At 51.5% G+C, this 18,941-nt stretch overlaps 3 protein-coding genes across 15 annotated transcripts in view; 2 read left to right on the top strand and 1 right to left on the bottom strand.

Annotated features, from left to right (window-relative positions):
* The window catches only part of LOC117896582 (trithorax group protein osa), a 44,699-nt gene that overhangs the window by 12,450 nt on the left and 13,308 nt on the right, over positions 1 to 18,941 (top strand). For 2 of the 13 annotated variants that reach the window (XM_034804989.1, XM_034804990.1), the window contains exons 5-16: positions 2,407 to 2,563; positions 2,624 to 3,010; positions 3,077 to 3,802; positions 3,867 to 4,051; positions 4,122 to 4,376; positions 5,337 to 5,552; positions 5,810 to 6,038; positions 6,732 to 7,205; positions 7,561 to 7,720; positions 7,925 to 8,123; positions 8,204 to 8,285; positions 8,348 to 13,877. In XM_034804989.1, the coding sequence (XP_034660880.1) occupies positions 2,407 to 2,563; positions 2,624 to 3,010; positions 3,077 to 3,802; positions 3,867 to 4,051; positions 4,122 to 4,376; positions 5,337 to 5,552; positions 5,810 to 6,038; positions 6,732 to 7,205; positions 7,561 to 7,720; positions 7,925 to 8,123; positions 8,204 to 8,285; positions 8,348 to 12,258 (6,981 nt within the window). In that variant the 3' untranslated portion in view covers positions 12,259 to 13,877. Of the gene's footprint in view, positions 1 to 2,406; positions 2,564 to 2,623; positions 3,011 to 3,076; positions 3,803 to 3,866; positions 4,052 to 4,121; positions 4,377 to 5,336; positions 5,554 to 5,809; positions 6,039 to 6,731; positions 7,206 to 7,560; positions 7,721 to 7,924; positions 8,124 to 8,203; positions 8,286 to 8,347; positions 13,878 to 18,941 lie in introns of those variants that run through there. The other 11 variants (XM_034804995.1, XM_034804994.1, XM_034805000.1 and 8 more) reach the window with 11 other exon arrangements.
* LOC117896587 (nuclear pore complex protein Nup93-1) lies at positions 15,239 to 17,875 on the top strand. The gene is made up of 4 exons (XM_034805009.1): positions 15,239 to 15,442; positions 15,498 to 15,684; positions 15,744 to 17,122; positions 17,185 to 17,875. The coding sequence occupies exons 1-4, from the start codon at positions 15,282 to 15,284 to the stop codon at positions 17,846 to 17,848; spliced, it is 2,391 nt and encodes a 796-aa protein (XP_034660900.1). The 5' UTR covers positions 15,239 to 15,281; the 3' UTR covers positions 17,849 to 17,875.
* On the bottom strand, positions 17,866 to 18,915 carry LOC117896591. Its single transcript, XM_034805016.1, has 3 exons — positions 18,896 to 18,915; positions 18,480 to 18,736; positions 17,866 to 18,416 (listed from the first exon to the last, which is right to left on the bottom strand). Exons 1-3 carry the CDS (start codon positions 18,898 to 18,900, stop codon positions 17,887 to 17,889), a joined length of 792 nt encoding a protein of 263 aa, XP_034660907.1. The 5' UTR covers positions 18,901 to 18,915; the 3' UTR covers positions 17,866 to 17,886.

The raw sequence follows: 18,941 nt of genomic DNA, 5'->3' as shown, positions 1-18,941 counted from the left end.
ACATTCAACATTCATCGCTAAAGGTTTTAAGGTGATAAGCCACAAAGGTCCCAACAGCGGTGTGGCAGCAGCTGACGGCCAACAACTCTGGGGCAGACTCACGCAGCACATGGACAAATTCTTGTGTGTGTGGCACATGCTGGTGTTTGTACATTCTTCATTTAAATGACGTTGCATAAAAAAAGAGTTAAAGTGCTTTTGAAAAACTGAAATCAAAAATTGTGGCAAAAGGCGCTACATCATTCCAATCTTAAGGAAAGATGAGAAGATGTGATCTGAAGTGGGGTCCATCATTAGCATTTGGAGAGAAGTGACAAAACGAATCGTGTTCGAAATTCAAACTCCACTCGAACCCTTTCTGTCCTCCTCGTGGTTCTCATTCACTTGAATCTCCTGCTTTTTGGCGCGAAAATCTTTGCTAAACTTTATGAGTACTCTCTATCTGTCTCGCTCTCGGCCCCACTGCACTCGTCCGCCACCCACAACATGAACAGTTAATTCAATAACATTTTGCTGTAATCGCATGGGTGGCGAGGAATGGAATAGAGTGATTTTGGGAAGGGGTTGGCGAAGGCGCGGCGGGGGCTTTGCTTTGGGGCATTTTCAAGTTTACTTTGCTATTTCGAACTTCGAGTGCGAATTCTGTTTTACTTTTTGTCGTTTTTCATTTTGTTGTGTTCTTTCGTTATAAATGATTTCATTGTTGTTGTTCCCGCAGCGCTTGTTTTTCTTCCAAGTAATTTTTCTACACACAGACACGCATACTTAACTACAAACGTGGGCCGCCTTCGTATTGCCTCGCTGCTCCCACTCCCCCTCCACACCAACAGCTATCCGCTCACAAAGCATTCTATCTCTGGCCTTTGCTTCGCCTTTGGCGTCCCCCCTCCTGCCGTTCCGTACGTCCATGCTTTAGCTTGCTTGCTATTCTCGTCATCAACGTCGCCGTTGCCGCCGCCCTTGGCCCCCTCGCTCACATCACGCTCTCTCACACTCTCAACGTATTTTGGCTCCCCTCTGACGACGAACGAGCGAAGAAACGAATACGAATACGAATGGCCGGGCTGGCTGGCGACGCCGTTGCTTATTTCATTTTATTATACTCGAGTGTACGGGTGTGTGTGCGTATCTGTGTTTGTGTGTGCATGTTTCTGTTCCTTATCTACGTCTTTGTCATCGTACGTTCGCTGTTCGCCGTTCGTTTCGAGCGCGCCATAACTACCACAGAGAGCTGAGCACAGCAAAGCACAGACACAGCCACTTGCCTGTGTCCCGTCTTGCGTCTCTCCCCTCCGCCGAGTGCTTCAAGTTGCAGCCGTCCGTCGTCGTCGTTGTTGTTGTCGTTCGTTCCACATAGCTTTTATGCCCCGTGCCCCCTTACTTGTCCTCACACCGCGCCCCTTCTGTTTCTGTTGCTGCTGCTGCCTTTGCCGTCGTCGTCGTCGTACATTTCATTTCACTTCACTTAATTTCTCAGATACCAAAACGAACAGCGCTAGCTGTATTTTTCTTACTGTCGCTGTCGGTGCCTGCTGCTTTGCTCTCTCTTGCTGTGCTTACATTGGGGTGTGTGTGTGTGTGTGTGTTTTCGAATTGCTGTCGACTTAAGCTTTATGTGTATGTATGTAGGTATGACTGTGTGTATGCTTCCTTGGCTGAAATTGTTTGTGCGGTGTGGAGCTTTTGCTTGATTTTCTTATAAGCTATAAGGCGGCAAAAAATTTAAAGTCGTGTCGCATCGCACCGAGATTCTGTTGAAGACTGCTGCAAGAGTTGTGATTGCTGCCAGAGATTTGGCGTTTATGAGAATTTCCCCTCTTGACTCTGACCGGGTTATAATTGCAGAGTGTCGCCGCATAAGTTGTGTAAGTGTGAGGAGGAGAGGGATAATAATTCTTTTGGCAATGTCAGAAAAGGTCGATAAAGAGGTAGAGAGCGAGGGGAACATCGCAATAAGAGTGTAATTGTATCCGTTTCGCTCACTCCCAATGATTGAGATTATTCAGACACACTCCCAATCCGCTCTCTGCTGTGTCAGCCTGTTCCGCTACGTAACAATAACAACATTTGGTGTTCCGCTCCGCTCCAACAGCACCCCTACCAGTTGGGATAACATCTGATAGGCATAGGCATAGGCATATATTTGTATGCATGTTTGCGGCAAATGCTCGAATTGGGTTTACGACCAATACAACCAGACATCAGCAGGTGTAAGTGTATGCACTAAGTGTGTGTGTGTGTATGCTCTCTTTAAGTTAATTGCTGTTGCCGCTCGACTAATTCGTAGTTGCTATCACTTTCATTTAAATAAATAAAAACTACCGGCCGGCCGGCACTTTTGAATTCCTCTACTGAATACCATTCACAACGGAACTGGTTCCGCTCTTTTTCCCGTTCCCGTTCCAGGAGCTGATTGGTCAGAACAGCAACGACAGCTCCAGCGGCGGGGCGCACAGTGGCATGGGCTCCGGTCCGCCCGGCACACCCAATCCCCAACAAGTCATGCGGCCCACCCCTTCTCCCACTGGCTCATCTGGTTCGCGTTCCATGTCCCCAGCAGTGGGTAAGTACCAGGACTCCATTCGATTTTGGTGCAGATCTCATGAACACTTTCCACTTGCAGCACAAAATCATCCAATCTCGCGTCCAGCGAGCAACCAGTCGAGCAGCGGCGGTCCCATGCAGCAGCCACCGGTGGGAGCTGGGCCACCACCAATGCCCCCTCATCCGGGTCTACCAGGCGGACCGCCTCAGCAGCAATCTCAGCAGCAGCAGGCCTCGAACTCCGCCTCATCCGCGAGCAACTCGCCCCAACAGACCCCGCCACCGGGACCGCCGCCCAGTCAAGGAATGAATAACATGGGCACGCCCCCACCTCCGCCTCAAGGTGCGTCCGGCGGGGGTTACCCAATGCCGCCGCACATGCACGGAGGCTACAAGATGGGCGGTCCGGGCCAGAGTCCTGGAGCGCAAGGCTATCCCCCGCAGCAGCCGCAGCAATATCCACCAGGTACGATAAGGCACTCTTCCGAGGAATCTTCTCCCTTGCATTCTACAAACTTTGGTGCACTTTTAGGCAACTACCCGCCACGGCCGCAGTATCCGCCCGGAGCCTACGCAACCGGACCGCCACCGCCACCAAGCAGCCAAGGCGCCGGCGGAGCCAACAGCATGCCCTCTGGAGCCCAGGGAGGTGGCTATCCGGGACGGTCGATGCCCAATCACAGCGGCGGGAGTCCACACGGGCAGTATCCGCCCTACCAGTGGGTGTCGCCATCGCCACAGCAGCAAGCCGGTGCTCCGCCTGGCGGCGCGATGGTTGGCAACCACGTGCAGGGCAAGGGCACACCGCCGCCCCCCGTGGTGGGACCACCGCCTCCTCAGGGCAGTGGCTCGCCCCGCCCACTCAACTATCTGAAGCAGCATTTACAGCACAAAGGTGGCTACGGAGGTAGCCCCACGCAGCCGCAGGGACCGCAGGGCTACGGCAACGGGCCGACAGGAATGCATCCCGGCATGCCTATGGGTCCTCCCCACCACATGGGACCGCCGCACGGGCCTACCAACATGGGTCCGCCCACGAGCACACCGCCCCAGTCGATGCTCGGTGGCCAGGGTCAACCGCCTGGCGGTCCGGACAACGCTGGCACTGAGCACATATCGCAGGACAACGGGATAAGCTCCTCCGGTCCGACAGGCGCTACCGGGCTGCACCCGGTCACGGCCGTGGTCACCACTGGTCCTGATGGAACGCCCATGGATGAAGTCAGTCAACAGAGCACGCTCTCGAATGCATCAGCTGGTGAGTGAAGCGAAGATCGTGCAAGAAACCAGCAACTAATCTGTGGTTCTGCTTTGTTCGACAGCCTCCGGCGAAGATCCCCAATGCACCACACCAAAGTCGCGAAAGAATGATCCTTATAGCCAAAGTCATTTAGCCCCTCCGAGCACATCCCCGCATCCCGTTGTGATGCACCCGGGCAGCGGCGGCCCCGGCGAGGAGTTCGACATGAGTTCGCCACCCAATTGGCCGCGTCCGGCTGGCAGTCCGGTAAGTAGAGCCACCGCCACCATCGCATTTAAATGGGAGTGAACCAAGTCAATGAATGTGCCATCCACAGCAGGTGTTCAACAGCCATGTACCCGTGCAGCAGGAGCCCTTCCGCAGCACGACGAAGAAGTCTGACTCCCTGTGCAAGCTGTACGAAATGGACGACAATCCAGACAGGCGCGGATGGCTGGACAAGCTGCGGTCTTTCATGGAGGAGAGGCGGACGCCGATAACCGCCTGCCCAACCATCTCAAAACAGCCACTCGATTTATATAGGTTATATATTTATGTAAAAGAACGTGGCGGATTCGTCGAGGTATGCAAGGTGCCGTAGTAACTCCTTTTACTAACTTCTTTTTAGATTTACTACTAGCAAAACCAAAACCAAAACCAATTCAGCCACAACCAAAACCAAAACCAAAACCAACCCAAAAACAACCACCACCAACGTAGTTAACACGAACCAAAATCAAAAGATATATCCACCAACAAAATATATACGAAAATAGACACCAATCAATCTATGTTGCGATTCGGCTTCTCAGTAGCTACAGAAACTAAAGTCAATCTACCAGAGCTGCTCGATCAATCCAGCAAGCACCCTATCAGACCCAGCTCCAGCCTCCGATCCAAGTGTCCAAATTATAGCTGCATCCTGCGTACAAGATTTAGCCCACGGTGCAAGCTTTTCATTACAAATAAAACAAACGAGAACATATTATTACCGCCTGGGTTAACCCATAGGCAGCATGCTCCAAAAAAATCGATTCCAAACTCAATTCATTCTTTTTATTGTTTTTTAAATAGTTTTGAAATCCATGAATCTATCTAATATCTCAGGAATGACTTGAAAGTTAATTTTTTGTATTGTTTGAAATGTGTTTCAATGGGAACTAATTAATTTCGATATGTTTTCAATGTCTTTTTCTTTTGGTTCTGTTTCTGCACGTATTCCCATTTGCCTCTCTCTCTGATGTTCGATTTCCCTAGCTGCGTTTGCTCTCCTTGTGTCTGTATTATGATATCCTTATCCTCTATTCATTCAGTAGTTTCGCTAACCCTAACCCTAAGCCATCCCCATACCCGTTCTGTACGTAGTTTATATTTTCCTTCTTTTCCGGAGAATGCATCCACACCGAAGTTGGTTTTTTGCTCGCTACCTTCTTTGATTCTCTTTTTTCGATCGACACTTGAGTGATATGACTATGACTATGCTCCATTTGGATATAAGCAATCCCGACTAATGATCCCAACCCCATGCGATTCTCCCGTTCTCATTTGTCAGGTGACAAAGAGCAAGACCTGGAAGGACATTGCCGGCCTCCTGGGCATCGGGGCCAGCAGCAGTGCAGCGTACACGCTGCGGAAGCATTACACCAAGAATCTGTTGACTTTCGAGTGCCACTTTGATCGCGGCGACATCGATCCCCTGCCCATCATCCAGCAGGTGGAGGCCGGCAGCAAGAAGAAGACTGCCAAGGCCGCCTCCGTCCCCTCGCCAGGTAAGTGTCTGCCGCGTGCGGTGGTGCCCCCCTACATTTTGGTATGTTCTTTTGATGCTTAATTTGGATTCTCTGTTCGTTTTTTCTTTCTTTTCGTTTTCATTTGTATTCCTCCGTTGTGCGATTGATTGTCGTTGAAAATGGAACATGTTTTTCACCACCTTTTCCTCGCATCATTTTACGAACCCGAAAACGAAAATCGAAAACGAAACCGAAACCGAAAACGAACCCTCCCACACACAACTTGCAACCAATCGGTGGTGGCCATTTGGATGCTGGGACAACCAATTCGACAGGCTCGTCGAACTCGCAGGACTCATTCCCGGCCCCGCCAGGTGCCGCCCCGAACGCTGCGATCGATGGCTATGCAGGCTATCCGGGCGGCAGTCCGTACCCCGGCGCCAGTGGGCCGCAGCCGGACTATGCGGCGGCAGGCCAGATGCAGCGACCGCCCTCGCAGAGTAACCCGCAGACACCTCATCCCGGTAAGAGCTGATTGTTCCGATTCTGCAACGCAGAGCTCACAGTTGGGTGCGCGCTCTCATTTGAACTAATTCGATTGTGGGCCATGCTTACCCCTTACCCAATCGATCGAGAGAGCTGCCCCAATAGCTCTCTAGCACTACATGTCGGTAGAATTGATTTGATATTCTTGGAATTACATTTTGTTTTGTGGCATCCTGTATGTGTGTCCTTGTTATCATTACTAAATTGTGCTAGACGATATGCTTATTCTCAGCCATCGAAACAATTCATTGCCCAACCCTGTAACCTCTAACCTCTAACCTTTAACCAGTAACCTGTAACCTCTAACCTGTAACCCATGTAATAAGCTGTACATACATAAGTATACATATCTACATTTCAATGTTCGTTATTAATTTCATGTGTTTGTGTATTTTGTTTATTCATTTTTATGTTTTTCTGTAACGTTTGTGTGGGCGCACTACTAAACCATAAACTCAACCGAACCACCACCACCACCACCACCATCACTCGATCACCCACAAACCACAACCACGAAACCACGCCACAACAACAACAATTCATTTGTGTGATTCCACTGACTCATTCATTCCAATTCCAATTCGATTCATCCAAACCAATCAACCAACCAACCAACCAACCATTCATCCGAACCGAAACGAACCGAACCGAACCGCCGCTTGTCGCTTCAGGCGCCGCCGTAGCTGTTGCCGCCGTCGGTGATAATATAAGTGTGAGCAATCCCTTCGAGGATACTGGTCCGGGTCCTGGTCCTGGCCCTGGTCCAGGCCCTGGTCCAGGTGCCGCTGGTCCTGGTGTCGGCGTTGGTGCTGTTGCTGCTGCTGTAGGCGGTGCCCTGCCACCGCCACCTCCCCATTCACCGCACGCCACCCAGCAGTCGGCCACGCAACAGCAGCAGCAGCAGCAGCAGCATCCCCAGCATCCAGGACTGGCCGGACAGCCGCCACAGCAGCAGCAACAGCAGCAGCAGCAGCCACCACAGCCGGGTGCTCCACCGGCGGGTGCACCACAGCAACATGGGCCTGGGCCGGTACCACCACCGTCGCCGCAGCACCAACAGCAGCAGCAGCATGTGCGCCCAGCCGCCGGAGCACCTTATCCGCAGGGTGGCTCCGCTTATCCAACGCCTGTGTCTAGAACGCCAGGTATAATCATCTTTAATTTTTTTGTTCCTTTCATCTCTTCTCTTCCGTTTCTCCACCAAAATTTCTATCATGTGTCAGACGCGCTCCTTTCACATTTTCACATTACTCTTTCGTTTGCTTTCGTACTCGCCTCATCTAACGACTGAATGTGGTTCCCAGCAACTAACTAAACAATTAACTAGTTGATTTAGTATTTAGTGCGTAAGATGCATGTGCAGACAGCTATTGAAATCAGATACCCTTCACAAGGCTAGGGCCGTGTGTATTATGTGTTCTTTAATTTCGATTTAAATCGTTTCTAGATAGCCCCCAGTCTCCCCAGTCCTCTAATTGTGATCAATTGTAAACGTTTCAGGCTCTCCCTATCCATCACAACCCGGAGCTTATGGCCAGTATGGTGCGAGCGATCAGTACAATGCCACAGGACCGCCTGGCCAGCCGTTTGGACAAGGCCAAGGACAGTATCCGCCACAGAACCGCAATATGTACCCTCCCTACGGGCCGGAGGGGGAAGCGTGAGTGCCACCAATTTTGTATCTCTCTCCAGACCAGACCAGACACCCACCACACCACGCCACACACCACACACAACACACAGAACACCCCCGAAATACTGTACTGTAGCCTCGGGTTTGGACGAGTGCTGAAGCTGGAAAAGATCTGGATGAATATGAACGCCACTAATGCACTACGTCTTGTATATCTTTTGCTCTCTTTAGTCCACCGGCTGGTGCCAATCAATATGGACCCTATGGCAGCCGGCCGTACAGTCAGCCCCCGACAGGTGGACCCCAGCCACCGGCACAGGCAGTTGCGGGCGGGCCACCCACGAGTGGATCACCTGTGGCGCCACCGACTGGCGGCTATGCACCGGGAACACCCACGCAGCAGGACTACTATCGGCCACCACCCGATCAGGTGAGTCGCCCCTCCACCACCACCTTCAATTTCACGCTAATCCGAGCTCTCTGCCCTTGCCCTTGCCCTTGCCCTTGCAGAGTCCACAGCCGCGAAGGCATCCCGATTTCATCAAGGATCCACAGCCTTATCCAGGCTACAATGCAAGGCCACAGATTTACGGTACGTTCCAGACAGCTGAGACCGCTGAACCACGCTAATACCACATTGTTTTCCATCCGCAGGAGCATGGCAGGGCGGTGCGCAGCAGTATCGACCACAGTATCCGACATCGCCAGCACCGCAGTCCTGGGGAGGTGCACCACCGCGTGGGGCAGCACCGCCACCTGGTGCCCCTCATGGGCCGCCGATTCAACAGCCCGCAGGAGTGGCTCAGTGGGAGCAGCATAGGTATCCGCCACAACAGGCTCCGCCGCCGCCTCCGCAGCAGCAGCAACAACAACAGCAACAACAACAGCAGCAGCCACCATACCAACAGGTGGCACCACCCGGACAACAGCAGCCGCAGGCGCCTCCCCAGTGGGCACAGATGAACGCTGGTCAGCCGAGTCAGCCCGGCATAGCTCCTCCAGGATCCCCGCTACGACCCCCGTCTGGGCCGGCGAGTCAGCAGCAGCGGATGCCCGGCATGCCGCCACAGCAGCAGCCTCCGGGAAGCCAGCAGCCACCACAGCAACCGCCACACGGTGGCGTCCCCTCGCCAGGTATGCCCCAGGTGCCTGGAGGGATGGTGAAGCCACCGTATGCCATGCCACCGCCACCATCTCAGACGGTGGGCCAGCCCATCGGCCAGCCGGCACCAGGTGGAATGCTTCCGCAGAAGCAGCCGCCCATCGTCGGTCCGGGAATGCCGCAGCCGCTGCAGCAGCAGCCTCCCCACCAGCAGCATCCACATCCACATCCGCACCAGCAGCACCCACAACATCCACAACATCCACAGCATCCACAGCATCCACAGCATGCACAGCATCAGCATCAACTGCCGCCCAATCAACAGCAGCAGCAGCAGCAGCAGCCCGGTGGCTATGCTCCGCAGGTCTCCGGAGGCGGGCCCGGGGCTCAGTTGGTGAAGAAGGAGCTGATCTTCCCGCACGACAGCGTTGAGTCGACGACCCCGGTGCTCTACAGGAGGAAGCGCCTGACCAAGTCGGATGTGTGCCCCGTGGATCCGTGGCGGATATTTATGGCCATGCGATCCGGACTGCTCACGGAGTGCACGTGGGCCCTGGACGTGCTCAATGTGCTGCTCTTCGATGACTCCACGGTGCAGTTTTTCGGCATCTCGAATCTGCCAGGCCTGTTGACGCTGCTGCTCGAGCACTTCCAGAAGAATCTCGCCGAGATGTTTGACGAACGCTGTGAGGAGCCACTGGATGAGGCGGAAGACGATGCGGACAGTGGCACAGTCATGGGCACGGGCACGGGCACGGGCGCCATCGAGCACAGAGTGCGGGCCGGACGACAGAGCCGGTGTGTGCGGAGCATCTGTAGTTACAACCGAAAGCGTCACTACGAGAATATGGACCGGAAGAACGGGGGAGGCAGCGACTCCGAGGACGCCGACGAAGGCATCGATCTGGGCCAGGTGAGAGTACAACCAAATCCCGAGGAGCGCTCCCTGCTGCTCTCGTTCACGCCCAACTACACGATGGTCACCAGGAAGGGTGTGCCTGTGCGCATCCAGGCGGCGGAGCAGGACATTTTCGTGGACGAGCGCCAGAAGGCGTGGGACATTGACACCAACAGGCTGTACGAGCAGCTGGAGCCGGTCGGCTGTAATGCCTGGACCTATGGCTTCACCGAGCCGGATCCGCTCGACGGCATCATTGACGTCTTCAAGTCTGAGATCGTAAACATTCCATTCGCACGCTATGTCCGCTCCGAGAAGGCGAAAACGCGCCAGGGCACTGACACTGACGCGGCCACCCCCAGCCCCAAGCCTGAAATCAAGCAAGAGGAGAACACGACGACGAACAGCACTGAGGATGGCAATCTCCTCCAGGAGTCATTTAACAAAAAGCGGCGCCTGGTCAGCGGCGGCGACAGTAGCAACAGCAACGGTGAAGCCGGAGAAGGATCTGCCGAGGTCAAGAAATCCAAACTGGCTGATGAGATCGCTGCCACAAAGGCCGAGGTGAAGAAGGAACCGGGAACGGGAACGGGAACATCCGGGACGACGGAGACCAGTGACAGCGATTGTCGAGCCGTTGACATGGAAATCGAGTCGCCCAGCCTGCAGCAACAGCAGCAGCAGCAGCGTCTAACCAACGGAATAGCATCCTCCTCGTCGCCGCCGTTGGGCGCCTTCGATCCCAGAGCGACGGTGCGGGATGCGGCGCAAGTGCTGCAGCGGAAACGCGACTCCAGCTACGAGGACGAGTGCTACACGCGGGACGAGGCCTCGCTCTACCTGGTAAACGAGAGCCAGGACTCGCTTGCACGCCGCTGCATCGCCCTCTCAAACATTTTCCGCAATCTAACCTTTGTGCCCGGCAACGAGACGGTGCTGGCCAAGTCTACGCGATTCCTGGCCGTCCTGGGGCGTCTGCTGTTGCTGAACCACGAGCACCTGCGGCGCACACCGAAGACGCGCAACTACGACCGCGAGGAGGACACCGACTTCAGCGACTCGTGCAGCTCGCTGCAGGGGGAGCGCGAGTGGTGGTGGGACTACCTGATTACCATTCGGGAAAATATGCTAGTGGCGATGGCCAACATAGCCGGACACCTCGAGCTCTCCCGCTACGACGAGCTGATCGCCCGCCCCCTCATAGACGGACTTCTGCATTGGGCCGTCTGTCCTAGCGCCCACGGCCAGGACCCGTTCCCCTCGTGCGGACCCAACTCTGCGCTCTCTCCGCAGCGCCTAGCGCTGGAAGCGCTCTGCAAGCTGTGCGTGACGGATGCGAACGTGGACCTGGTCATTGCGACGCCACCGTTCTCCCGCCTCGAGAAGCTGTGCGCGGTGCTGACGCGCCATTTGTGCCGTAACGAAGACCAGGTGCTCCGTGAGTTCTCTGTGAATCTGCTGCACTACCTGGCTGCGGCGGACAGTGCCATGGCGCGGACGGTGGCACTGCAGTCGCCGTGCATTTCGTATTTGGTGGCCTTCATCGAGCAGGCCGAACAAACAGCCTTGGGCGTGGCCAACCAGCACGGACTCAACTTCCTGCGAGAGAACCCCGACTCGATGGGCACCAGCCTGGACATGCTGCGGCGGGCGGCCGGCACTCTGCTGCACCTGGCCAAGCATCCTGACAACCAGTCGCTCTTCATGCAGCAGGAACAGCGGCTCCTAGGGCTGGTCATGTCACACATCCTCGACCAGCAGGTGGCCTTGGTCATCTCGCGGGTACTGTACCGTGTGTCGCGCGGAGCGAGCCGGATGCACTCGGTGGAGTTCAGACTGTTGCAGCAGCGACAGCAGCAGCAACAGCTTCAACAGCTGCGTCCTGCGGAGAATCAAGCTTTGGCTGCAAGTGCGGAAGCAGCAGCGGCAGCAGCAGCAGCAGCATCGGCAGCAGCAGCAGCAGCACCAAGCAGCGGAGTGAAATTGGAGTCTGGCAGTGGAGAAGCGAATGCTGAGCCAAGTGGCGCTGATGTCAAGCCATCGCCAGCAGCCCCATGCACGTCTTCATCATCGACATCCGGCAGCGGAATGATCTCCTCGGCGGTGATCAACGATGAGAACAGCAACAGCAGCCAGCAACTACCGCCGGCAGCCACCTTCAACGACGTGAGCAACAGCAGCACCAACAGCAACAGCTGCGGGACGGCCAGCAGCAACCAGACCAACAACAGTACCACCAACAGCAGCAGCAACAGCAGTCTGGGCAGCCAGTCCACCTCCACCATGAACAATGCCCCGACCACGCCAGCAGCCCACGCAACTCCACAATCGGTCGCCGAGCAGCAGTCGCAGCAGCAGCAGCAGCAGGTGAGCAAAGCCGTCGCCGCAGTCGGACTGGCATCGTCGAACCTTACCGGGAGCCTGAGCAATGCCACTTCAGCTGCATCTGCAGCGCCGCCTCCCTCCTCGTCATCGAGTGCGGCCTCGGGCACAGCCACAGCCGTGTCGCAGCAGGCGGCGGCACCACCGCCAACGAATGCGGGAACGACGACAGCCGTTGCGTAGTATACGACAATGCTGCCAGCGTCCTACTACTGGCCGCGCCGCGGGGCAGTTGACTGAGAAGGAGACGGATCAGTGAAATGGAGACCGGATACCGGATCGGATATCGATGTAATCAAATAATGTACATTTACTTAAAAGGAGGCCTCCTGCATGCGTTTTGCGTTGAGAGAGCAGAATGAGAATCCCCTCGAGAAGGATATGGTATACTCCGTCAGAGCCTGCTCCAATGTCATGTGTGTGTGTGTGTGGGCTTCACTGCAACAGTCAATACAATAACAACTGTATATTTTTTCACTCAAATCTATAAATAGTAAAAATATAAACTAAAGCCTAAGCATAAGCGATTGCAGCAGCCACATAATAATTATAATGATAAAGAAGGATGCACGAGCGAGCGCGACGTTTCGCAACATTAGCAGGACAAAAGTACCGTACCGCAGATAAGGAAATAAGGAGCAGAGGAAGGAGAAGGAGAAGAGAAAGCACAAGCATACTTATTGTATTTAACTTAATAAATGGAGACAAAGAGGAGAAACGAGAAACGAGAAGCGGGAAGCCAGAAGCCAGAAGCGTTAGGAGAGGAGAGTAACAACTAACACATACATATGCATACGCACGCTATGGTTTATCATATATTAAATATATATATAATAAATGCATAAACTTACATTAAACTACAAAGCAGGAGATGGAGTGGAGTGGTGTATGCCAACGGGAAGTGCATGCACTCGGCGTACGTATAGACATTGATTGATATATATAAATACATATATAGAGAGCATAGTTTTTAAACTTCTACCACTTACTAATAACTACATATTACAACAATAATATGCAGCAAAGAAACTCATGAAGTGAACAAACGGAAATCTACGTACGGCAGAGGAGACAGACCAGAGAGAGTCCGAGAGAGTCCCCTCCCCCTAATATAATATATGAATATTGTAATTCAGTTTAAATACAGTTTTATGTGAACTAAGGAACATGAAGTGTAGCCACAGCAGGATGGAGACGAGGAGAATAGTGCATAGTGGATGCCGCATGGCGTGGGCGTTCTCGTTCTTGTTTGGTGGAGCATTAACAACCAATTGTACATACTTAACCATTATGTAAATTTACTGTATTTTTTGTGTGTTTGCGCAATGTTACAAGGCACATGTGTGCGTGGTAGGGTGGCAGCACTGCATTTCGTATCATATAAATGGATGTGGATGGTCTGAGAAATTCCAGTTTCGCCCGAATACTACTCGCTCGCATTAACTCCCCTCAAAAACGGAAACAAAAACAAACAGAAACAAAAATTAAACATCAAATCAAATTAGGTGATATAAACATATATATATATATATATATAAATATATATATACATACGCATACAAAAATATTGCATATAAAAGAATGAGGAAGAGATGAAAACGAAACTAAAAGAAAAGATCCCGAACACGGACACACCCTGTACTGCTGTAATTTTTATGTTATTTGTATTATTTGCTGGAAGTGCTGCTGCTTCATCTAATTTTATATCGAACTTACTTAAGGCGTAAATGACAAGATAAATAATTAGGTTTTTATCTTAATCTTAATTTAAAAATATTAAATAAATAAAACAAAACAAAAAACAGAAAACAGAAAACAAAACACAAAGCGCGAAACGCGAAACAAAGCAAAAATGAAAAAGTAAAAACTAAACACGTAAAATATATTAAGGAGAAGGTAAGGCCGTACAGCTCTCGCGGTGTCGGAGCCCTGCCTTCTCCTTAATGTACCTTGCTGAGATGCACGCAAAACACCGCTACTAACACACACACCCACACATGCTGGATGTGTGTGTGTGTGCGTGGGTGCCCCAATTTGTAAACTAAACTTTCTCACACAAAATTAAAGTGCTACATAGATCGAAGAGAAGAGATCGAATCGAATCTGTCTCCTGATTCCAGTGGTCAGCTCCCCCCCCCCCTGCATTCCGGAGAGGTAGGCTGAGGTCGGGGAACGATAGAGCGAGAGAGAATAGAAAAAGTGCTGCTGTTGATACCGTGTATTCGTGTAGTTGTTTGTAAACAAAATAACTCAAAAAACTCAGCATCTCGATATCGATATATAACGTGTAGCTATTAGTGTATATGTAGGATGTAAATGTATGTATGTCCCTCAAAACTTAATTTAATTATTTAATTAATATACATACATATATGATATACAACACAGCCGTCGTCTTTGTCGTTTCAAATCGCATGTGGAGAACTGGGCTATTTCTTATCAATCGTACATCGTTCATTTAAATTGTGGCAGTCATAACGGACTCGCCCGCGCTCATATCACCATTCCCAGGGAAGCAGTCACAGCATTCATAGTCTGGCAACGCTTATAATTTCGGGCTAATTTAGCTACGAAATTGAGTTCAATATAAATTGATGAATCGAATAAAATGATAGATTTAATGATGAGAGTCATAGCTGGTAATATAAAAAGGAATATCCAAATCAATGAAAATGATTTATGATATTCGGTTTATTTTGTGAAATTAGAAGGTATATTTCCGTATATTTTATCGATAGTTCCACGCTCACACTCACGGTGATCACATAAGGTATATTAAATACTTTTCAGGATATTTTTTTATGATACATTTTAGAATATTTTTTCAGGATACATACCGGTTGACAAGCAACAAATTGTCAAATTGTTCCCGCTCACGTAACGTTATATGCCATTTTTGTTGGTTGACCTTTTTAGTTATAAACTTAATTTGGAAACATTCCAAGAAAAGGAATTCGTGAATACCAACCAATCTTGTAAAGAATTGATTGATAAATCGGATAAAATTATAGTTTTAGCGCGGAGACTCCTAGCTAGCTAGTAAAATCAAATAGAACATGAAAATCGAGGAAAGTAATTTAAGAGTTACGGTATATTTTGAAAATGCAAGGGTATTTTTCTTTATATTTCCGAAGGTCTGTCTATTTTATCGATAACTCCGCGCTCACGCTGTTGTTTACATTTATTCAATTTCTTTTATTGCCAAAATGGATTTTAACACATTGCTGCAGCGTGCCCAGAACCTGACAAATGAGGCGAAAGCCGAGTATGAGCTACCCCAGGTGGAGCGTACGCTCCAACAAGTGCTGCAGGCTACCACCCAGCTGCACTCGCGCGTCACTCAATCCAGCAACAAAGATATACAAGCGTAAGTAAAGCAATTCCTCAAACCATATCCCAGGCTGAACATGTTTCTGCGGCAGGCATATACTGCTCGGCTCCAAGGGCATAGATCTGCCCAAGCTGACCCAGAAGTTGGAGGCACTCAATGCACGCAAAACCTTCGAGCCGGTCGATGCGGTTGGGTCTGATGTGTCGGACGTGTGCACGTTCCTGAAAAACGAGCGCGAGAACGCAATTCTTTCTGTGATTGAGGACACCAATAAAAACGTGAGTACGGTGTCTTGCATTCACTTCGAATTCACTCCATTCGCCGGCGTCTTCAACAGATAAGTGAAACGGTGAGCAAACAGAAGTGGGCCAACCTGAACAGCACTTGGAATGAGGAGAAATCCCGGCTGCTGGATGCCCTGATTGGGCCCTCGCAGAACTTTATTGACCTGCAGCGCTTGCCAGAGCACATCACCCTCGATCCTAACCTACCGCCCAGCAGCTGCCTCAGCCAAATGGAGCTTGTCTACGCCCAGGAGCTGCGTCACTATAACGAACTGCTGCTGAAGGGCGCCCACCGACCAAATCTTGTGCAGAAGTTCGCCCTGTTGGCCAGCAGCTTTGGCGATGACCGGCTGACGGACATGTGGTCAGCATTGGCCTCAGTGACGCAAGTGAACGAGCCCATCCGCAGTGACCCCATAAAACTTCGCCAGCAGCGGCCCGAGTTCATTATTAACGCCAAATCGTATCTCGAAAGGCGCTACAAGCTGTACATGTGCACCCTGGTGGGGGCCGCACACTCGAGCAATAGCTATCAACTGGTACGCGCATACGTGACCAATCGGTTCAGCGCCCAGCACACAATTGGCTTAGTGGACACGTTGGACAACAAGCCACTGTGGCCCATGGTCTACTATGCAATGCGCTGTGGAGCAGCAGCGGCGGCTGTGGAATTCCTGCACGAAGCCGGCTCCAGTTACGAGGACTTTGCCCAGGTCATAGCGGATCGCAATGCGGGCGCCGTCAATTCGAGGACAGAGACACAGCTGAAGTTGCAGTACGCCAACAAGATTAAGAACTCCACCGATGCCTATAAGAAGGCAGTGTACTGCTTCATCCTGGGTTGCGATCCCAACGAGTCGCACGGCGAGGTGGCCAAGACCATCGACGACTATTTATGGATTAAGCTGGCGATGCTCCGTCCTGGGGATGCCGGCGGCTATGGCAGGCTCCAGTCGGAGATCCTGGAAAAGTATGGCGAAAAACATTTCCATGCCAGTAACCAAACGGACGTCTACTTTAAAACCCTGGTTCTGGTCGGCCTGTTTGAGGCCGCGATTGAGTTCTTGGCCCGCAGTGGCCATCGTGTCCACGGCGTCCACATGGCCATTGCCCTTCACGAGCTGGGAGTGCTGGGTGGAGCCCGCAGTGTCTCGCAACCATTGCTGTCCATCGACATCGCTGACCCGCAGCCACTACGCCGCCTCAATCTGACGAGATTAGTCCGTCTGTATGCAAAGCGTTTCGAGCGCACGGATACGACAGAGGTGCTTAACTATTACTTCGCGCTGCGTAGCTTGCGGGATCCGAAGGGGCGAAATATGTTCCTGACATGCGTCTGCGATCTGGTGGTGTGCAGCGGCGTGCTGGATACCAGCATTTTCGACTTGATTTTCGGACAGCGGATGACTGATATGGACGAAGAGGTTCCAGGGTGAGTTCGAGTCTATTCCGTGTCCCCCACCAGCACCTCGCCATCTCTAATTTGTCTTTCAGCGGAGTGTTTCGCCAGTTTGATTGCCCGGAGTTTGACACGAACACCATGGCCTCGCTAGTCGCAGAAGAGCTGGTAGCGCGAGGCAGCTTTGAAATGGCTGTGCGACTTTACGAGTTGGCTGGCAACTACAACCTCGCGCTGAAGCACTTTAACATATTGCTGGCACAGGTTGTGCAGTTGTCGCCGCAGGAGGGATCACAGCGGGCACGTCTTAGGGACGAGGCTCATCGATTTAGCAGACTTCTGGCAGCACGCCGTATAGAAGTGGAGCCCAAAATAAGGGGCAGCTTTGAACTGCTGCAGCTTCTGCTCGTCTTTTTCGACCTCCATCATGAGGGCAATCTAGTCCAAGCTGTAGAGCAGCTGCAGCGCACGAAGCTGATGCCGAACACCACTGATGATGTGGATGGTTGCTTGACCAACATCAAGAAACTCAGCGGGGAGGTCATAAAGGTCATTCCCGACGTGATGGTGGCTGCCATGGACATCACACTCACCCAGTACAACCGGTTGAAGGCGCGAATGTGTACGTCGGATCAGCTGCAGTTCCAAAAGCTGCGAGTGCGAGCTAAAGCCCTTTCCAATCTCGCCGCTAGCATGCCTTTCCGCATGCCCTATGAAACCAACAAACGTCTAATGCAGCTGGAGCTGATGATGAACTAGAATAAAATAATGTTATCCTCCACAGAACTCTCCTCTATTTATTTCATCAGCATGAAAATGTACTCTTCCTCCTCTTCGGTGCACGCGTGATATTGAAGCCGCTGCTCAAGTTCTTCTATTCTAAGCCGCGCAGCAGCGAGTTGCTGCTGCAAGTCGGTGCTGATACGTTTGCTTGCTTGGCAATTTGGACAGGATTCAGCCTCTCTTCCGTCAGTCCCTTTGGAATCACCCTCGTCGATTCCCTGACCTTCAGACTCGCTGCTCTGTGAGTCGCATTCCAAAGGATCTTTGGCTTCACTTCCAAGATTCAGTTCGGGCAAGGCTTGCTTTGGCAATTTGCTGTTCTTTTTGGGTAGCAAACTCGGACGAAAGTGTCGGCCGCATATGAAGGGCCACTTTTTTCCATCTTTAAGACTGCACAGCCTCATCCACTCTTTCCGCAACTGCGTCTCTGTGGGGAAACAGTGCAATCTGTCGGGTGGCGATCTTGTCATGCAATCCTTGATGCAGCACTTTCGCACCAACATTCTCTTCTTTGCAGAGCCATGATGCAGTCCCGCAGTCTTGCCTGAAAATCTAACGTTCATCAGATCATATCCTTTAGTAGTGGTGGTAACTAAGAGCGGCTTACCCACAAACAGAGTTGGCACAGCCCAGGCAAACAGTTTGGCATTACCGAAACAATGTTGTTCAAAGTGTCGCCGGCACACCCGGCGATTCGACAGTTGAGTGTCCTTTGGCAGGCTCAGATTTTCTATCCACTTCAGCCTTACCTGCGGATTAGTGGGAAACTTGAACATAGAACTGCAGTCTTGCTGGCCACTCTCGGGACAGTCTGTAACAGTGCAACGAAGGCCTTCATATCTCGTCTTTTTTGGGATTGCGACCCTGAAGAAAGAAAGCAACAAGTGTACAACACAAAGTAAATTGGTGGATAAATTAGAGATACATTTTTAAAGAAGTGAATTTTTAAAATTGAATTGCGCGCGCTTTCCAAAGGAAAATCATAATTTTACATCATATCAACTTAATAATAAATATACGTACATCATATAAAAAATATATCAAATAAATATTTTAAAAAATAACTCGA

Source organism: Drosophila subobscura, chromosome O, assembly GCF_008121235.1.
Source record: "Drosophila subobscura isolate 14011-0131.10 chromosome O, UCBerk_Dsub_1.0, whole genome shotgun sequence".
In the NCBI taxonomy this organism is placed as follows: Eukaryota; Metazoa; Arthropoda; class Insecta; order Diptera; family Drosophilidae; genus Drosophila; species Drosophila subobscura.
This window is presented reverse-complemented; position numbering and strand designations above follow the sequence as displayed.

What these genes read in the sequence shown, in the direction of transcription:
- LOC117896587 (XM_034805009.1), top strand. Translation starts at nt 15,282, where the DNA reads ATGGATTTTAACACATTGCTGCAGCGTGCCCAGAACCTGACAAATGAG. An exon ending in TTGAGGACACCAATAAAAAC is followed by an intron (nt 15,685 to 15,743) that starts GTGAGTACGGTG and finishes CGTCTTCAACAG; the next exon opens with ATAAGTGAAACGGTGAGCAA. An exon ending in ATGGACGAAGAGGTTCCAGG is followed by an intron (nt 17,123 to 17,184) that starts GTGAGTTCGAGT and finishes TTTGTCTTTCAG; the next exon opens with CGGAGTGTTTCGCCAGTTTG.
- LOC117896591 (XM_034805016.1), bottom strand. An exon ending in TGTGCCAACTCTGTTTGTGG is followed by an intron (nt 18,417 to 18,479) that starts GTAAGCCGCTCT and finishes TTAGATTTTCAG; the next exon opens with GCAAGACTGCGGGACTGCAT.